This window comes from Antechinus flavipes, chromosome 4, assembly GCF_016432865.1.
Source record: "Antechinus flavipes isolate AdamAnt ecotype Samford, QLD, Australia chromosome 4, AdamAnt_v2, whole genome shotgun sequence".
Classification (NCBI taxonomy): domain Eukaryota; kingdom Metazoa; phylum Chordata; class Mammalia; order Dasyuromorphia; family Dasyuridae; genus Antechinus; species Antechinus flavipes.
Window position 1 is genome coordinate 428546288 of NC_067401.1, and position 21016 is coordinate 428567303.

General features: G+C 32.9%; 1 protein-coding gene across 8 annotated transcripts in view; it reads right to left on the bottom strand.

Annotated features, from left to right (window-relative positions):
- The window catches only part of DCAF6 (DDB1 and CUL4 associated factor 6), a 160456-nt gene that overhangs the window by 79880 nt on the left and 59560 nt on the right, over nt 1-21016 (bottom strand). For all 8 annotated transcript variants that reach the window (XM_051999015.1, XM_051999013.1, XM_051999016.1 and 5 more), the window contains 4 exons: nt 17453-17566; nt 9624-9759; nt 7639-7853; nt 3657-3750 (listed from right to left, as the gene is read on the bottom strand). In XM_051999015.1, coding sequence (XP_051854975.1) covers nt 3657-3750; nt 7639-7853; nt 9624-9759; nt 17453-17566 — 559 coding nt within the window. The remainder of the gene's footprint in view (nt 1-3656; nt 3751-7638; nt 7854-9623; nt 9760-17452; nt 17567-21016) is intronic.

The window sequence follows — 21016 nt, forward strand, 5'->3', positions numbered from 1 at the left end:
GGAAACTACATCTTGCTAAAAGGTACCATAGACAATGAAGCAACATCAATACTAAACACACATGCTACAAGAGATATAATAAACGAATTCTTAAAGGAAAAGGTGAGTTACAGACAGAATAGATAACACAACTATACTAGACCTCAACTGTCCCCTCTCAGAACTTGATAAATCCAACCAAAAAAAAAAAAAAAAAAGGAAAAAAAAAAAAGAAACAAAGGAGGTTAAAAAAAAAATAGACTCCATAAGCAATTTAGAAGAACAAAGAAAAGGCTACCTATCTGCTCAATGGGAAAGGGAAAAATTCATGACCAAACTCTGAGGTACAGAATATTATGAAATGCAAAATAGATAATTTTGATTATATTAAATTAAAAAATTTTTGTACAAACAAAACCAATGCAGCCAAGATTAGAAAGGAAGCAGAAAGCTGGGAAATAATCTTTACAGCAAATATGTCTGATAAAGGTTTCATTTCTCAAACATATAGAACTCTGAGTCAAATTTATAAGAGTACAAGTCATTCCCCAATTGATAAATGGTCAAAGGATATGAATAGGCAGTTTTCAGATGAAATCAAAGAAAGCATAGTCATGTGAAGAAGTGCTCTAAATCACTTTTGATAACAGAAATGGAAATTAAAACAACTTTGAGATACCACCCCACACTTATCAGATTGCCAATATGACAAAAGGAAAGCAATAAATACTGGAGAAGATATGGGAAATTTGGGACACCAATGCACTGTTAGTTAAGATATGAACTGAATCCACTGTTCTAGAGAACAATTTGGAACAATGCCCAAAGGGCTACCAACCTTTGACTCAGCAATAATTTGCTACTAGGTCAATATCCCAAAGAGATCAGAAAAAAGGGAAAAAAACCCACATGTGCTAAATATTTATAGTAGTCCTTTATGTGGTAGCAAAATACTTGAAATTGAGGGATATCCATCAATTGGGGAATGGCTGAACAAACAGTGGTATGTGAATGGAACGGAACACTATTGTTCAATAAGAAATGATGAACAAGCAGATTTTAGAAAAACTTGGAAAACTTTGTATGAAGTTTGTATGAACAGAACTAGGAAAACACAATATACAAGTATCAGCAACATAGTGTGATGATTAGCTATGACTGACTCAGCTTGTCTCAACAACATAACATCCATGACAAGTACAAAGGACTCATGAAGAAAATGCTATCCATAACCAGATAAAGTACTAATGGACTCTGAGTACAGATCAAAGCAAATTTTTTCACTTACTTTATTCTCTCGTGTTTTTTTCCCCCTTTTGATCTGCTTCTTCTTTCACAACTGTGATTAATATGGAAATATGTTTCACATGATAGCACTCATATAAATAATATTAAAATGCCTACCATCTTCAGAAGAGGGGAAGGAAAAAAAATGTGGAACACAATTTTCTTGACATATAACTGGGGAAAAAATAAAATACTATTTTTTTTAAAAGGCAGAAAAAATTATCAAAAAAAAGTATTCTAAATATGGTTCTGACTAATAAAAAAGGAAGTGACTATTGATGTAGAAATGAGAAATACTTGAGGTAAGCAACATCATCCCACCCTAGAGACTGAGAGAAAGAGAAAAAAACTTGGACTAAGAAGCATCCTTGATTTTGTGAGGATTTATTTCAAAGGACTCAGAGTAAAGATGACGAAGATCTAACAATCCAATCTTTTTCAGAAAAATCAACCCAAGCAGGATGGAAAGCAATTAATAAAATTCCAAAGACTGAAACTAAAATAACTCTTAACAGACAAGAAAAAAAGAAAGTTGCCTAAAGGAATTGAAATGGAGATACATGGAGATCAGGGACAAACTCAAACTTAAAGACATGTACAAAAGAAGATAACAAGATCAAGGGACTAGGGATGAATGCAACAAAGAAGTAAGAATCATATTAAGACTGAAATACAGACTAAGCAGAAGGTAACAAAAAATGCTAAAGTCAACAGAAGGTTATTTTTACAGTTAATTGGGGAAGCAAAGGAGAAAGACCATGGTCCAGAGTAAAAAGTGAATCAACTCTTCTTTTGCTTCTATTTTCTCTTCTAAAGAGGACGGTTTTGAATTGGAAAGGAAGAATGTAAACAGTTAATAGGGAGTAGAAAAGTAAGATACATGAGGATTCAGTCAAATGGTATCTGACCGCTTCAAATCAACAAATATTGATAAACAACATCCTAGAGCGCTGAAAAAATGGCAACTACAATTGCTAATCTGCTTTCATCAATCTTCAAAAGAGCTCAAAGAATGGGAGATAGACTGTAGGCTAGCAGAAGAGTAAACATCCGAATTTTCAAGAAATGGAAGAAGGTGGAATCTACCAACTATAGGCTAGTAAGATTGATACTGATAGAATTCTAGGACACTGTATTAAAGGAAGAGCTTCTAAGCTTTCAAAAATGGAAACCATGACTACTAGAAACTAACAATTTCATCAAGATCAGATCACCTCTGATTAACTTTATTTCTTTTTTTGACAGGTTTTGGATTAGGAGACTACTAGAGACACAGTATGCTTATAGTAGAACAAAGTCTCTCGAGCTATGCTTCTGGATAAGATGGAAACATAAGAGCTAAATGGCAAATACAATTAGGGAGATTCAGAACTGACTGAATAATGGAACACAAAAGCATAATACACAATGGTTTTTTTGTCCACTGGGAAGGATGTTCCTAGGAGTGCCCTAAGGATCAGTCCTTGAATTTATGATGTTTGATAATAATAACTTGGTAAAGGGCACGGAAGATTTATCCTTATTAAATCTGCCTCTAATGCAACGTTTGAAGGGCCAGCTAATATGGCAAATGACAGATCTCTAAAGGTTAGAATGTGTCAAATCATGTAAGATGAAATTTAATAGAAATAAATATTAAATTCTACACATAGATTTCTAAAAACAAAAATAAAAGCAACTTCAGACACACAAGATGGAACAGGTATGGCTAGATAACAGTTTTTGTGAAAAAGATACAGGTATTTTAGTAGACTAAAAGTTCAATGAGTCAATAGTGTTATGTGGCAGTTAAAAGCTACCTCAGTGGCTTAAAAGAAACACTGTGTCCAGAACAAAGGAGCTAACAGCTCTTCTATATTATGCCTTAATTTGGCCACAACTAGACTTACAACTTGTAAGTGAGGATGGAGAGAATACTGGAAAATATGGTATAAAAAGACTAATTGTAAGTATTGGGAATGTTTCATTCTTGGTTCTAAGAGTCTGTAATTCTTAGCTATTTTTGCTTAATACTATTGCCCAAATAATATATTTATAAAAATCTTATTTGGACACCCCCCAAAAAGTCACAAAAAGATACATATTGTTTTAAATCTCATTAAAACTTGAAAAAATATAATGAATACATTATAATGTGAAATAACAACTACAAAGATCAATGGCATGTAACAATTACATATATCTAGTGTAATTTCATTTGCTATACATTGACAACTAAGGTGTAAGCATTATCAATTAAAGGTAATTATATGGACAAAGAAACCAACTTGATCTGCATGGAGATTAACTTAAATCTGACTAACTTTTCCAATAATATTAAAATTGACAAATGCTCATTTATTCTTTATAATCCAAAAATATTAGATATTGAAAACTCAAAACATAATTACCATCTCGCTCTCGCTCACTCTCGGGCCGAGCTCTTGGTCCAGTATCTGACCAATCCCCACGAAGTCTCAAACGTTTAACAGGAGGCTGTCGTAACTAGGAAAGTAAGAAGGTCACTGAACAAATCTTAAATCTATATAAGGAAAATTACTTATCTGGTCCTAACCACCTGTTAGCTATAAGAAATAATTGATCAAATAGTATAAAGGATACCGAAGAAACAAAAAGTGGAAAAGTCCAAAGAAGCACATGCAACTCTGGTGATAATGAGTACATGATGAGATGCTTCAATCAAAATCTTCAACCAGTTAACTTAGCATTCTATTCATTATATACATGGATTTGGACAACACAAAATCATTGGTTAGGCAGGAATTTAAATTCTTTAGCTCTTACCCTAATTACATCCTAAGCATTGATATTTTCTTGTGTTAACACAACTGACCTACTTGAATTGGGGGATTTGTGAGCTCAACTATAAGGACTTTCACTGTCCACCATTTCTAATATATGTCATTTAGGAAGATTCTCCTGACAAATGGACAATTCTTCTGTATTTGTCCATTTTATTTACTAAATAATCAAAAGCATTTGTCTCTATAGGAAATTCCCCACTTAGGTTTCTCTATGAAAGAAAGCTCCCTCCTTTCTTACTTCCCTACAAACCCCCACATCTTTTAAATTGCTCCCACCTGTGACCACAAAGGAAATGTTAGCCTGTAGAATATGTAGTAGGTGTTATTAAGTGATCATTGAACACAGATTTCTGCTGTTTGGCTGCTTTGCTTATCTGTCTGCTTACTGTCTCATGCTTTCTGTGCCCCCTCAGTAGTCTGAACAGCCTGTCACCTACTCCCTTTTTTTCGTATCATGGCTTTCCAAGACAATCCTATTCTTTCTACTTCCCATCCTCACCTCATCTCCCAAACTTCTGTCAACACCAATGATGCCCACATTCTTCTATTCTATTTCAGATGACACTGAGCACATTTATCACTAGCCTAATGGCCTTAAGAGCCTATTTAATCTTGATCATTCCTAAAAGTTTATTAAGCAAATATATAGCACTGCTTTCGAGTTTTAAGGGAGATCAAAACTGAAAAAACAGAACTAATTAATTAGGGTCCTCAAATTAAGAATGGGTTCAATTTGATTTATTGAAATGTTAGGAATGATCTAGCTGAGGCAGAATGTGATGAAATGATATGAATATATCTGGGTAGAGAGAAGGAAGCTTTTAAATTGTGAAAAAACATCATTTAAAGAAAAAAAGAATAACACAAAAGGGGTTAAACATGAGGGAAATGGTAGAGGAGGAAAAAAGAACAAGAAAGGGACATAAAAACAAGAAGAAATGGAGTAAAAATGAGACAAGTGAAATAAAAGATATTTTGTAAGAAGAGAGACAGAAGTAGGACCAGACCTATGATTTTACTGGTATAGAGAAGTCCTAAGTAAGGATAATACTCCTACCAAAGTCAATTATCATTCTCTCTGCAACTTAGTCTTGAGAGATGTCTGGAACACTAAGAGGTTACATAACTAGTTCAGGGTCACACAATCAATGTATTTCCAAGGCAGAACTTTTTTGAAACATCTTTTACTCCAAGTACCTTAAATAAGATTATTACTACTTTTAATTTTCAAACCAAGGTACTGAAGACAGAAAACTTGTAAATCATTCAGCAGCTGCCAAACATTAAACCAGGAATAAGAGTCAGAATATTAATACAGAGTCTTCAGATTTCTAAACCTGAGAGGGCCAACTCTGAAAAGGTATATTTTAATCAAGGTCAGCAGGGTGCTTATAGTAAAGCACCTACTCAGTGTGAGATAATGGTTCTCTAAACATATACTTAATGTGATATGGTGATTTAATGGTTGCACATGCTTAGTTGCTGTAGTGATGTAATTGTACTGAAGTATTTAAGGGCTGGGAGGACTAGGAACAACTCTCTCAGATACAGACACAGAGAGAAGATTCGGGACTCCATCTTTGACCAGCCTCATAGTGGCTCTCCTGCCTTCATCACTTCTCCACCTAAAGACCAAGGCCCATCCTGAGAACCCTCCAGAGAGCTAGCCCAGACATTACAATTCCCTTACTAGGAAATGAAATAAATGGACACTTTCTCTCTCTCTTATTCATAGCAGAATTACATATGTGATTGTGGAGTTTTTGCTAGTGATATTGATACTACAAGAAAGGAAAATACCACATTTTTCAAAAAGGAAAGAGAACAATCAGTATATAAGATAAAGGCTGGTGAACTTCTTCAACTCAATCAACCAAGCAATCAGATGTATTAATCATATACCATGTAATGGGAATACAAAAAAAGGCAAAAAACTGTCTTCTCTGTCTCAAGAAGCTCAAAGTCTAATGAGGAAGACAACATGCAAACACCTATGTCTATACAATATAAACACAAATGTAAATGAAAATTCTCATAGAGAGAAGACACTAGAAGTAGGCAGTTGGGAAAAGCTTGCAGAAAATGGGACCTGAGTTGTGGATATAGTTTACCTTTTGTGGATGGAGTTTACCTACATTTCAGCCAAGTTTTTGATACAGTATCTCATATTATTATGGAGAAATTTGAGAAATGTGGATTAAACAATAATATAATCAGATAGATTCAAAAGGGTTTGCTAGCTAAAGAATAGTCAATGGTTCAATATCAATATGGCACAAAGCCTCTATGTGACCCAGGAGATGGGAGTTTGGTCCTATGTTGCTTAAATATTTTCATCAGTGACTTAGATAAAGGTATGCTCATCAAATTTATATTAGACATAAAGCTGAGAAGGATAACTAACACACTGGAGGACAGAGTCAGGATCTGAAAGACTTGAGGGGCTATATTCCTATGCTGAATTTGCTAAGATGAAATTCAATAAAGATAAGTGATAAAGGCTTTCACTTGAGGAAAAAACATATCAAGTGCACAAGTATATACTGGGGGAGGCACAAATGGATAGCAATTTGACTAAAAAACGATCTGGAAGTTTTAATGGACTGAAAGCTTGATAAGGATCAGCAGAATAATGTAGCGACCAAAAAGCTGATGTGATCCTGGGCTACATTAAGAGGCTCACAGATTTCAGAAAGAGAGGGATAGTCCCACTGCATTCTGCTCTCCTCTGATCTTATCTTGAGTTCTGTATTTAGTTCTGAGAAGTTGAAGATTGTCTAGAGGAGCACCATCAAGGTGAAGTGCCTTGATTTCATATCATGAGTATTAGTTAAAGCAAATGGGCATGTTTAGTTAAAAAGAAGACTCAAGGAGATACGACAGCTGTCTTCAAGTCTCTGAAGGCTGTCATGTGAAAAAAGGCTAAATAACTAGAGACTAATTGAGGCTTGATGTAAAGAAAAATTTCCTCATTGGAAAATGTGTCTGCAATTGTAATGCGCTGCCTCTGAAAGGTCTTCTGGCAGGGGCTAGATAACCATTTGTCAGGTATGTTACAAGTGGGAATTCATTTTGGGTTTGAGCTGGACAAGATGACTGCCAAAGTCACTTCCTCCTTTCAAATTCTGTGCTTCTGTACTTTGGAATTGAAGAGAAAGACACTCATTTGGACTTCATAAATGTTGAAAAGAAAGAGAAGTAGACTAGAATTGGAAGGGAAAAACCTGTGAATCGAAGAATTAAATGATTCTACAAGTTGATGGGCACAAATGAATCCCTTTACAAATTACCTATGAGTGTCTAGATTTGCAAATTCATTATTTTAAAATCAACTTTAACTTAACAATCTCTCCTTCTACTCTTATTTGCAGAAATATTTTGCTAACAATACACTAGCAATCTCGATGCTTGGAATACACTCCTTTTTAGAATTCCTTGTTTCCTTCAAAACCCAAGTCATTTGAAACTGTATATGAAGCCTTTGCTGATCCCCTATTTATTAGTTCTTTTCCCCCCTCTACCCCGGCCCTAGGGCTGGCACATAAGAAATTAATTACTCAGTATTTACCTCTTCTCTCCTTTCTTCAGAAGAAGGGGTTTTAAGTTCTCGTGCTGTGTCATCTTTAGGATCAAACAGATAGATGTAATCGGAAGAATAACTAACAAGGATCTCCTGACCATCTTCACTGTAACACAGAGATGTAACTCTACAAGATTTGTTATTAAGATGGGGAGGAACAAAACGAGCCACCATTCCTGTAGTCCCACGACCTGCATAATTCCCTAAATTTAAAATAAAAAAAGTTTTAAAATTCATGTAACATACAGTTACAAAAATGACAAGTATTTGAATAACATCCTTGACCAATACTTAAATGATTTCTACCTAATACCATATAAAAATTTATGCCATGACACAAATTTAAAATACAACATTCTATTTACATTGATAAGCTTTTATTCAATAGACAAATTAAGTTAAATATTCTCACATAATCTTTGGAACAAGGAAAATATATTACAGAAAATAAACATATTTCTAAAAAAAAAAAAAGGGAAAGGTTTAAATTGCCCCCCCCAAAAAATTATTAGAAGTGTTTTTCCCCTAGTAAACTAAAGATTTTTTTACATTAAGTAACAGAAACATGCAATCTTCAATCATATTGGTGTCATCATCCAATCATTGATGAAATTTTAAACACATTTTACCTTTAATAAGTGAAGCAAAGTTTTTATTAGAATAATAGATAAAATATGATAACCATGCAAAAGCAAGTTTATAATCCCAATGGTATCCTTAACTTTTTACTCTCTCTTAATCCACAGATGTGACAAATTAGCAAATCCTGTCATTTCAATCTTTACAACCTTTGATTATTTCTCTATATTCACTTTCAACTATCTTAGCTCAGGCCCTAGGCATCTTGTACTTAAATTGTTTAACTATTTTCTAATTGGTTTCTGTATTTGAATCCTAGTTCTATTTTAGGACATTCTAGATGCTCTCACATGCAAGTAAAAGTAAAAAGTAAAGTAAAAAGACTTTAAGTGGAGATCTGATCAAGTCACTCTACTACTGCCTCTTGTATCAAATGTAAACTCTTCTCTTTAGTTTTTAAAGCCCTTTACAACTTCAATTGAATCTATCTTTTCAACTTCATTGGACATTACCCGTCATATGTTCCCCAAGCACTCACTCTGAGACCCAGTCAAAGGTAAAGCTCTATTCCTCTTAAGTAGCTCACCTTCTGTCTCTAAACTTCTGTAATAACAATTCTCACGCCTAGAATGTGTTCATCTTTAGTTCCACTTCATATTATATATATCTACTAGTTAGAATATGCCTTGTTAATATATAAACTCTTTGGGAGTAGAGATTTTTCCCAGTGCTTAGAATGATGTCTGGAATATAGATGAGAACTTAATAAATACTTGTTGGTTTATTAATTCACAATAAATACTATCATTATCCACCTACCTGGTCAAAAAATGGCAGAGATACAGGTGTGAATTAACTTAATATCACATTCATGAAGCACCAAAGTTTTAGGATACTTTGGTTAAAAAAACAAACTATTAGCATATTCTGATATCTTAATTAATTAACAGTGATTGAGCAGGTTTAAAAAAAAATCTCCCATTTAAAAAATTTCATTGCTTAAATTTAATTTATAACTTCTCTAAAGTTTAGTGGAGAGTCTCCATGAATTAAAATAGCCCCAAACTGTTAATCCAGAACCTGCTGGTGAACAGTCTGTCAGAAACACTTCCAAACTTAACCAGCTCTGCTCTCAGGTAACAAAACTGGGCTATCAAGGAACAAAGTTCAATCTTTTTGAAATGGGAGGTCCTATCAGAACTGGTTCTCCATCGAGTCATCTCCATGTCAGTGTGGCATTAGAGTAAGGCTTCAGTGGAGAAAATGCAATTATACTTTATTTTGTTACAAACTAACATGAGTGAAATTTCAAATATGCCACAAACCAGAAAGTTGTAAAACCAAAGCTAGCTTATCAAAAGTTTATTGTGCTGTATCTAATTTACATATCTTACCTGTGGCTCTTGTGCCAAGCATTCGCCGATCATATATTCGTACGGAGCTATCAGAACAGCCAACAGCCAGATAATATGGTATTGGGGGACAAATAGCTACAGAAGTAGCAGCACGCCGACAGTTAATTAAAATATCCTTTTTAAAAAAGACAAAATAACAATACTTATAAAATATTTGTCAGTAGAAATAAAATTGTGATTAAAGAAAATTCCCTTTTCCTAAAACAAAATTTGCTTTCTCATAGACACTTCAATTTAGCATGAAAGAAAAAAAGAACAATTCAGATATTTTTTAAATGAATTGAACTGATACAGTCATAATGTACTTCTGATTCCTCTCTACCCAGTGGAATATACATTTACTTAGATTATTTCCGGTGTTGTCATAATTTTTCCAAAGAATTTTATTTAAATTTTTCTAACATTCACACTAAAACTAATTTCTAATATGATATATTTTAATTTCCAGTGCAATAAATTTGAGTGAAAAAAGTAAATGTGCTTGAAAAACTACCAACAGTTACTTTCATTTATTGTCACAGTTTATGTTTAAAGGTATTTTATGTACATTACATAGCTGAGGTAAGATAGGAACTATTATGCTTCCTGCACAAATGAGAAAAGTAAACCTGAGAGAAGTTAAGTGACTTGGCCTGAAGTCACATTGTTGATAAATGGAATTCAGGACACACCTCTATTCTTTTAACTACAAATGCAATGCTCTTTATTGTATTTTGTTTGCTGACTAGAAAAATGAGATTAAAATGTTGAAAAAAATTAGGCTTTGATGTAGGACAAGAATTCTGCAAAGAAAAAAGTCGCCTGAATTTAAGCTGACTGTGTTGAATTAGGAGTTAAGAAAAAAAACTATTTTGTACCATTCACTGAAATCTTTTGGGAAAAAAAAATCTCATACTAATTGCTAACAAGAAATCACTGTTACTTACATGGCTATTGACATGTACTAGTTGCATTTTTTTAAAGCCATGAGTGTATAGTTTTCCTATAATCATTTCACAGACAGTGGACTTAAAATATGATGCAAAAAAATGATTAAAAAAAACCTGTTGGTTTAAACACTAAGCTAACAATGAGAGTAGATATCCTTATGACAACATTTTTTATATTTCTGAGACATGAAACATTTATCGGAGAAACTATTTATAAGATTCCTCTCCTCCCCCCAGTTTTCTGCTTTCCTTCTGATCCTGGCCACATTTGTTTTACTTGTACAAAACCTTTTTAATTTAATGTTACCAAAATTATACAGTTTACATCTCACAATGTTCTCTCTTATTTGTTCATAAATTGTTTAACTATCTTTAAGTCTGATAGATAATATGTTCCATGTTCTTCAAGTTTTAAAGTCCATTTTGACTTTATCTTGGTAAATGATATAAAATATTCGTCTATTCCCAATTTGTGATAGACTGCTTTCAAGCTTTCCCAAAAATTTTTGCCAAATAATAAAACCAAAAAACTACACTTTTTTTTTTACACTTGTCAAGCACTAGGTTACTATATTTATTTACTACTATAGATTGTATGTCTACTTTATTCCATTGGTCTATCTATTTGTTAGCCAGTATCATATAGTTTTGATAATTACTTATAATATAGTTTAAGATCTGGTACTGTTAAACCTCCTTCCTTTACGTTTTTTCCATTGGTTATTTTTATATTCTTGATCTTTCGTTCTTTCAAATAAATTTTGTTACTATTTTTTGTAGCTCAGTAAAATGATTAATGATAATTGGGATGGTATTGAATATATAAATTTTGGTAAAACTGTCATTTTTACTATACTGGTCCTGCTTCCCCTTGAACAACTCATAGTTCTCTATTTACTTAAATGAGATTTTGTGTACAAAGTTTTTTTTATGGTTTTGTTCATATAGAGCTTGGGTTTATATTCCCACATATTTTATACTGTTTAAAATTATTTTAAGGGGGTATGGCTAGATATGTCTTCTTGCAGAATTGTGTTGGTGATACATAGGAATGCTGACAATTTATGTGAGTTTATCTTATATCCTAATTTGTTAAAATTAATCAATTAACTTTTTAGTTGAGTCTTTTAAGATTTTCCTAGTATATCATTATCATTTGCAAAGAAATAGCTTTATCTTCTGATTCCCTATTCTGATTCCTTCTATATCTTATTATGCTCTTACTGTTATTACTACGATTTCCAATAAAATACTGAATAATATTGGTAATGTGGGCATCCTTGTTTTACACTTGCTCTAACTAGAAAGGATTCTAGCTTATCCCCATTACACACAATTGCTTGCTGATGCTTTTAGGTAAATGCTTCCTATTGACTTAAGGAAATATGCAATTATACCTATACTTTCAAATGTTTTTAATAGAAATGAGAATTGTATTTTATAAAATACTTTTCCCACTTCTATTATCATATGTTTTTGTTACTTTTGTTATTGATGTAATCAATTATAATTTTTCTTTATGTTGAACCATCTCTGTAATGAATCACACTTGGTCATAATGTATCATCTTTGTAATATATTATTGTAATCTTTTAGTTTGTATTTTATTTAGGATTTTTGCATCTGCATTCACTAATGGAAATCATCTATAATTTTCTTTCTCGGCTTTTATTTCTCCTGGTTTGGCTATCAGTACCATATTTGTTTCATAAAACAAATTTGGTAGAACTCCTTTGCCTATAATTCCAAATAACTTATTTAAAATTGGTATTAGCTGGTCTCTATATGCTTGAGAGAATTCACTTCTAAATTTGTCTGGTTATGGTGCTTTTTTGTTAGGAAGCTAACTTATGACATGTTCAATTTCTTTTTTCAAAAGGTCCATTTAGATAATTCTATTTCTTCTGCTAATGTAGACAGCTTGTATTTTTGTAACTATTTTTCCATTTCACTCAACTCCTTATAATGTCCTTGATTTCATCTTCTTTAGTGGTATATTCACCCTTTTCATGTCTGGTATTAATAATTTAGTTTTCTTCTCTCTTTTTAAAAAAATCACATTAATCTATGATTTATCTATCTTATTGTTTTCTTTTCAAAATACCAACTTTTAGTTTATTTATTAATTCAATGGTTTTCTTATACCTATTTTTATTAATTTCAACTTTCATTTTTAAAATTTTCAATTTAGTGCTTGAGGGTTTTAATTTGTTCTTTTTATAATTTTTAAAACAGCATACCTAATTTGTTGGTCTGTTTTCTTTTTTTTATTGCTATAAACACTTTGAGATATAAAATTTTCTCTAAATATTGCTTTTGCTATACCCCATAGGTTTTTATATGTTGTTTTATTATTGTCATTTTTTAATGAAATTATTGATTTTTCTATTATATATATATATTATTATTATTATATATATTCTCTAAGATTAAGGTGTTTAGTCTCCAATTAATTTTTCCCCATTTCCATGATCCTTTATTAAATATAATTTTTACTGCATTGTGGCCTATACAGGAAACATTTATATTTCTGCTTTTAACATTAAATTTTTGTTTTCTAATACGTAGTCAATTTTTGTAAAAATAACACATACCACTAAGAAAAATGATGTATTCCTTTCTATTTCCATTCAATTATCTCCAGATAGCTATCATACATAACTTATCTAAAATTCTATTCACTTTCTTAACTTCTTTCTTATTTATTTTATCTTATATTTATTTCTTATTTATTTAGATTTATCTAGTTCTAAGAGGGGAAGATTAAGGTCCTCCATTATTATAGTACTACTATCTATTTCCACCTATAATTTATCTTTTCTTTTAAAAATTTGGATGCTATGGTATTTTGGTACATATAAGTTTAGTATTGATATTACTACATTATCTATGACACTTTTTATCATAATGCAGTTTCTCTGTTTAATTAAATTTATTTTAGCTTTGACTTTGTCTGATATCAGGATTATTATTCCTGCTTTTTTTTTTTTCTGAAGCAATTGGGGTTAACTGACTTGCCCAGGGATACACAGCTAGAAAGTGTTAAATGTCTGAGACCAGATTTGAACTCCACATAAGTCCTCTTGACTGCAGGGCTGGTGGTCTACCACTGTGCCATCTAGTTGCCCCATATTCCTGCTTTTTTTTTGCATTTGTTAAAGCATAATACATTCTACTTCAGCACTTTAATTCTTTATGTATCTCTTATTTTTAAATGTCATTCATTTCTTATAATCAGAATATTGTCTTGTTGGATTCTGAGTTTTAATCAACTCTGCTATCTATTTCTGCTTTGGGGTAAATTCATCCCATTCATTCAAAGTTATAACTGCTATTTGTATATTTCCTGCCATCCTACTTTTGTTCACTATTGTCCTTCTCAACCTCTCTTTTAACCCTATATCTCCTCTAGTTTACTTCTAAATCCTACCCTCCCAATCCTTTTTCCTTTCCCCGAACCCTCTTATTCCTTATTCTATCCACTTCTCTAAGGATCCCTCTCTTTCCTTCTCTCCTCATCCTCCTAAATCTTAATTTACATACCCTTCTAAACTTCAGTCCCTTACTGTTCTTCACTCTCATTTCTTCATAAATTTATAAGACTTTCATACCCTTCTAGATATATACATTGTTCACTCTTTAACCCAGACCTGAGGAAAATAAGGTTCCAGCACTACCAGAACTCCATTCCTACCTGTTTCTACTGTATCAGTACTTCCTCTTGTGTTTCATTTGTATGAGATAATTGCTCTTTTTACCCATTCCTATACAGTTTTGCTTTTGAGAATTATTCCATCACACTCAGCTTAGCATCAACTTTTCTTTCAAACTACTCAAGTACTGACAGTCTTAAGAAAACTGATGGCATTTCCACATATAAAAGTAAGCAGTTTGACTTTATTGGACCCCTTATAATTGGTTTTTGATGTTTACCTTATATTTCTCCTGCATCTTATATGTCAAATTTTCCATTAAATTCTGGTCTTTTTGTGACAAAAATCTGAAAATCTGTCAATCCACTGAATATCTATTTTGTTATTGTTGTTGAAGATTATACTTAATTTTGCTGGGTAAGCCAGTTTTGGTCACAACCTTAGATATACAGTCCAAGACCTGTGATTTTTTTTTTTTTAAGGGGTGGGGGTAGCAGCTACTAGGTCTTCTGGAATTCTAACAGTGGCGCTACATACAGTATTTGAATTGATGTTTTTGTTATTTGTAATATTTTCTCTTTAATCTGGGTGTTTTAGAACTATGATATTCCTTGAAAGTTTTTTCCTGGCATCTCTTTCAGGTGGCAATCAGTGGATTTTTTTTCCCCCGTTTCTACTTTTCTCTCTTGTTGTAATACTCAGGGCAATTTTCCATAATTATTTTGTCATATTTTATCAAGGTTCTTTTTTTGGTTATAGCTTTCAGATCTGATAATTCTTATTTCTTTTCTTTATCTGTTCTCCAGATCAAATGGGTTTTTTAAAGATGTTTCACATTCTCCTCTATATTTTCATCATTTTTATTTTGTTTTGTTTACTTTCCCTTGCCCGAATCTAATTTTTAAGTAGCTGTTTTCTTAAGATTCTGGATCTTGTTTTCCAGTTAGTTGACTTTCTTTTCATAATTTTCTTGAATTGTTCTTAATTTTTTTCTCTAATTTTTTTCAATCTCTCTAATTTGAGTTTTAAAGTTCTTTTTCAGTCCTTCCAAGAACTCTTTGATGTTGCTTTTTGGGGTAAGAGAGGTTCTTTTTGCTTCAGTATCCTCTTCTGAAAATGAACCCAGATCTTCTCTATCCCCATAGTAGCTATCTATGGTTGGATTCTTTCTCCTCTGCTTACTCATTTTTATTTTATTTTTAGCAGCTTGCTATTATAATCACCTCTATTTCTGCAATATAGAGGAGGGTGCCTCTGATGTCAGGTCCTTCTTAGTGTTAGTTTCTAAGCTATATTCAGAGCCCAAATTTGGTACTCCTTTCCCCCTCCAAGCCACAAATAGGATCCCAAGCCCCATTGTACTAGAAATGCTATTGTTCTCTGAGGACTCTCCAATGGCTAAAACCTTCAGTTTTACCCCTCTGGTCTGGAAATGAAATCAAGAACTCAGCTCTCCTATAAATGTCCAGCAGCACCTTACCCCACTGCTTCTACACTCACCCAATATGTGCTAGTGTCTTCAGCTACACCCTGTATATCTTGGCAGTACAATTGGGTTTGGTGCCTTCAGCAGCAAAGGGTTCTTCAATCTTCCCTGCCCAGATGTCTAGCCCCACCCATGCTGTCTGTGAGGTGGCAAATCTTATGGCTGAGAGGAAGGTTACCTCCCAACCTCGCAGGGCTTGCTGTTTGTTGTTTTAGGGGCAATAACCTGGAAGTGTTTGCACTTCACTCAAAGCAAACTTCTGTTTCTAAAATCTTTCCTCAGGTTTTCCCCAGTTGTCCCAGGAAAACCCAGGTCTGCTCCAACACTTGTTTATTTTTGTCACTCTCATCCTGTCACTTTCATCCTGAGGCGCTATTTTGTTTTGTTTGTGAAAGAAACCTGGAGAGCTTAGAATTTTCTAACCTATTCCACCATCTTTCCCATGAAAGAGGAGATTTTATTTCAGCTGAGGAGGTAATAGTTTGGGGAACCTTCCCCTATGTAATCCACAAAGCAGATAATTGAAAATTGATATAAATTAGTTCTACACTACAAATGATCAATCCTGTTGGACAACAAAGCATCTTTAACTGAAAAAAAAATTAAAGCGTCCAAAGTGAGATTTGTTTTGTTGTTTTGTTACATCTGCCTGAGGAAATCTAATTTAAAATGACAGGCACTATCCAAAAAGCAAATTATTATACCAAATGAGATAACCTGAACCACATTTTTTAATTGATAGATTTTTAATTACTCTTATATCAAAGTCTAGCTTTAGGTCTAGGCTTCCTAATATATATAGAAAAAGCCTAGAAAAATATAATATTGTAAAGAGTATTGCCTTGAAAAATGGTAAAAAACAATCCATATCCCTTTTCTTCTTTTTTCTCATAATTAAATGTCATTAGTTTTTTGAATTTTGTTTTAAGTTTAGAAGTAACTACAGTTTCAGATGAATTTCTTTTGAGGTCGAGTTTAAAGCAGTTGCCAAAATTATTTTCCTTCATAATTTTGAATTAAACTAAGTATGGCATTCATTTCTGATTTTATTATTTTTAATTTTTTTCATTACTTATTTATTTTATAAGTTAAATATACTTTATTAAAGAATTTCATAACAAAATACAAAAATGAGAGAATTTTTTAAAATGGAAAATTTACTTAGAAGCTTCAAGTAAAATAACTTAACCAATTCTGATAAGTACAATGAAGTAAGACAATGCTGTCTTATGTCTTGATTGAGAAATTCATGTGTGGCACAAGAGACAAAAGAGCTAAAATTACTGTCCTATGTTGCCACTAATTATTTAAGTGATGTTGTTTTAATCAATTAATTTCTCTAGGTCTCAATTTCTTCATCTGTAAAAAAAAAAAATGGGGGTGGCGTTTATAAGGCACATAAAATTGTAGAGACTTATCCTTCTGACAAGAGTAGTACAATAATAGAACATTTGATTCTTAAGTATTTAAAACCTATGTGATATCTTGCTCAAGCTTTAGCATCTCTAATTGTTATAGGATTTCAACTATGACTAAATTTAACTTCGCATATATTTTGAAAATAAAAAGCTTTAAAAATAAAAAAAAATAGAAATATTAGCTTTAGCAATAAGAGAAGGAAAAACTGAAAGGATGCTAATTTCAATAATTTTTTAAACAGGTGTAACTGCAATGTGTCTGTTAACTAATTTTTAAAAATCTGTTATTTCTGTAATTTTTTCATTTAAATTTGATTCTTACATCTTTGCAATCTTCTTTTGTACAACTAGTTTTGATGCGGGTATCAAACCACCTAACAGTCCCATCTTCACCACAAGAGAGGAAAGTATAAGGATCATTTGGTACTGTCATAATCTGAAAAATAAAAAGAACACATAATTATTTATTCTTATAATAGATTCCATTGCCACACTTGCAGGAGGATTTACTGCTAAAATCATTCCAGATCAATCTTTAATTTTTCATATTTTATATCTCAAAAGAAAGAGAGTTTTTCCAGATTAACCCTGATTATATGGGAAGACAGTTTTACTTGCTATTTACTTTGCTAGTATGTATCTAATTAGATGACCTTGCTTTAAATTAATGTGTCTCCTTGTTTGGTTTAATAAAGAGAACATCAAATGGGATACTAAGTGATGATAGAGCACCTGATAAATGATGGGATTAAATGACAATAAACTGGGAGAGATAGTTATACACTGTATAATAGAGTTAAGATCCAAAGATACTTTGACAAATCAAATCCTCAGCCAAATTAAATAAGACTAAATTCAAAGGGATAATAAAATAGGGTTAAAAAGGAATTTTTTTTAAAGTTCCTTGAAGAAGTAGAAAATGGGAAAACTTTGATTAAAAAGACAGCAATTCATCTGAAGAAGTACTAGAGGTTTTAGTCACTTAGAAGTTCAGTATTACTCAATAAAATAATATGCCATCAAAGAAACTTGAGTTAGAGAAATTGGGTATGCTTAGCCTCATAAATAAAATTTCAGATGGTACAAATGCTATTTTCAAGTATTTTAAGGACTGTCATTTAGAAGAATTGGACTTGTTCTGCTTGTTCCGTGAGGAACTTTGAGCAGTGGATAGAACTGGCAGAGACAAATTTAGATTTGCTCCAGCAAATAACTTTCTAACAATGAGAGCTCTCCAAAAATGGTATAGCTGGCTCAGAAGGTAGCTGGTTCCCTTCACTTGAGATCTTCAAGCAAGCTGGCCAGGTATGAGCTAGATTAGATGGCATTCCAACTGTGAGATTATATAATTAACCCTTGCAGTAGATTCCTTTCATCTTACCGAAAAGTAAGTAGCTTTATTTCTCCAGTTGCTGAGAAGGCTCAAAATGAAAAAGAGTTAGGACTATTTTCCAGGTTTTGAAAGGCTCTCTACCCTTATCACTTTGAAAGAAATACCTCAAAAATGCCATCTATCTACCCATATATATGTATAGAGCTCTAATAAAAGATAAGAGTTTAAAATTATCTGAATCCAGAATTTTTGCACAAAGAATAATCAAACAATTTAATTTTCTTTTTTACATGAAAAGGAGGTTGGTCAGGGGAGTTTCCCAGATCAATCTGCTAAGTCCATCTATATAGTATGGACACATTTACTGACATTTTACAAGGGCATACATAGATTCCAATTGATTTGCAATAAAAAGGATGTTGTTTAAAATGTCTAGTTGCCTAAGACTCTTAAATGGACTAATGAACTCTTGTTGAAAGTGTTTCCCCTTCATGCCAACCCATGAACAAAAGCTGAAAGATCAAGCTTTCATCTTTCATATGGATTGCAACTTGTAGAGAGAGGAGTTCTTCTGTTAATGGTGTCTTGGAGAAGACGCATATGGCAGAGAAAGACACATGCTTGACAATATAGCAGAGCTCTTGAGAGTGGACATTACCATCAAAAGACATGGAGGCAATTAAAGCAGTATCATGAATGTTTGCAGAAGCATTTGGTAAAAACAGGAATTGAAAGGGAAACTATTAGAGGTAATCTTGCCTAATCCCCTCATTTTATAGAAAAGGAAACAGAATCAGAGAAGTTTACAGGATCATATAGATTTAAAGTTAGAAGCAACCCTAGCAATTGCTGAATTCAGCACCCTCATTTTACAAATAAGAAAACAGAGGTCCATAAAAGTTAAGTGGCTTGCCCAGTCACACAGGCAGTAATCACTAGAAAGATCTAACCCCATACTCTGATTCTAAAGCAGTACTCTTCTGTAGATTCCACTAAGATTCTAGTAAAAAATGTTCTTGTATGCTAACTTCCTTTGCAGAATGGGGGGATTTTCACCTTCAAGTCGAGCCTCCTGGCAAAGAAGTGAGATTTCCATAGGGCACTAACCCCAAGGACTGCCTTTTGAATAATTACAAATTTGAGAGTTTGGGCAATTGGCTCCTTGAGGGGGAAGGGAAGTTCCTGAGGAATATAACACTTAGAGAAAATGAAGGATCATTTCTATGGCCCTCATCACTAGAGACATCTCTATTTATATGCCTCATATAAATTGTATTGGGTTTTCCTGTAACCAATAAGACATATTGACTCAGAGGCATTAGACAATCAGAGAAAGCCTACGATTAACTGTTAGAAGACCAGTGATATCTCAAAAGTTGGCATAAGGAAACCATAGTTCACAACTTTGCTACTATTTTAGTTTATCTCAAATTGTGGGAGTGATCTTTAAGGGCAACCTATCTAGCAATTGCAAAGTATTTCTGCATTCTACAGACAATCTCAAGTCAAGAAGAAACTGAATAAGCTAGTAGAAAAGAGGGATTTCATTGGAATGTCAAAAGATTACTCTGATAGCAACCCTCAAGTTCAGTTCCTTTTGAAGAAAAGTTATTGGCTATGATGATTGCTAGTGAAGGCTTTGTGTTCTTTCTGTATCTTTTTATAAGATGTCTTCCACTTGATATGCATTTACTACTTTGAATTCTGATGGGAGTTGAAGATCCTAGTGTTCTCATTTCTGAAGGCCTAAATATGACCCTATTTGGAGTTTTTCCAGACTCTTAGTGAAAGGTAATAAGACAAAGGAGGAAAAAAATAACCTTTTCTGGTGAGCCCTGGAGAGCAGACATTTACCATGTGACTGAACAGAGATACCTAGAATTTAATAGTTATGCAAAATACAAGAATGGCAAAATTCTATTATAAAGGCATTCCAAGTAGACTAGACCTGCAGAAAGAATGGTGAACAAACCTGACCATCTTATATTGTCAGTTTCTTTATCATAAACTTTATTACTCAATTTTAAGACCAAGGTCTGAGGCATTTTTTCATCTCAATATACCTAGCACTGGGAAACAGTTAAGTGGCTCAACAGATTGAGCTCCAGTCCTGGAATCAGGAAGACTGAGTTCAAATCTGGCTTTAGATTCTAGCTAGGTGACCCTGGGTAAGTCACTTACCCCACTTGCCTCAGTTTCTTCATCTGTAAAAATGAGCTAGAGAAGGAAGTGGCAAACTATTCCAGTATCTTTGCCAAGAAAACCCCATGAACAGTATAATCTCTAGGGACATGAAGAGTTGGACATAAGTGAACAACAACAATATACTTAGCACAGTACCTTGCATAATAAGAGAGCATTTAATAAATATTTATAGTAACTGAAGTAAAATGATCTAAGAGTTTTTATTTCTTAAAGTCAAGAGTAAGAAGCCTGTTGTTTCATGAAGAGATTAGATTTTGCTTCTTTTTCGTAAGGTACGTGTTCCCTGTCCTCATTTCTTCCCTTTTCCCCCACCTCAGGAAACATCAAGGATTCCCAGGGAACTGTGTG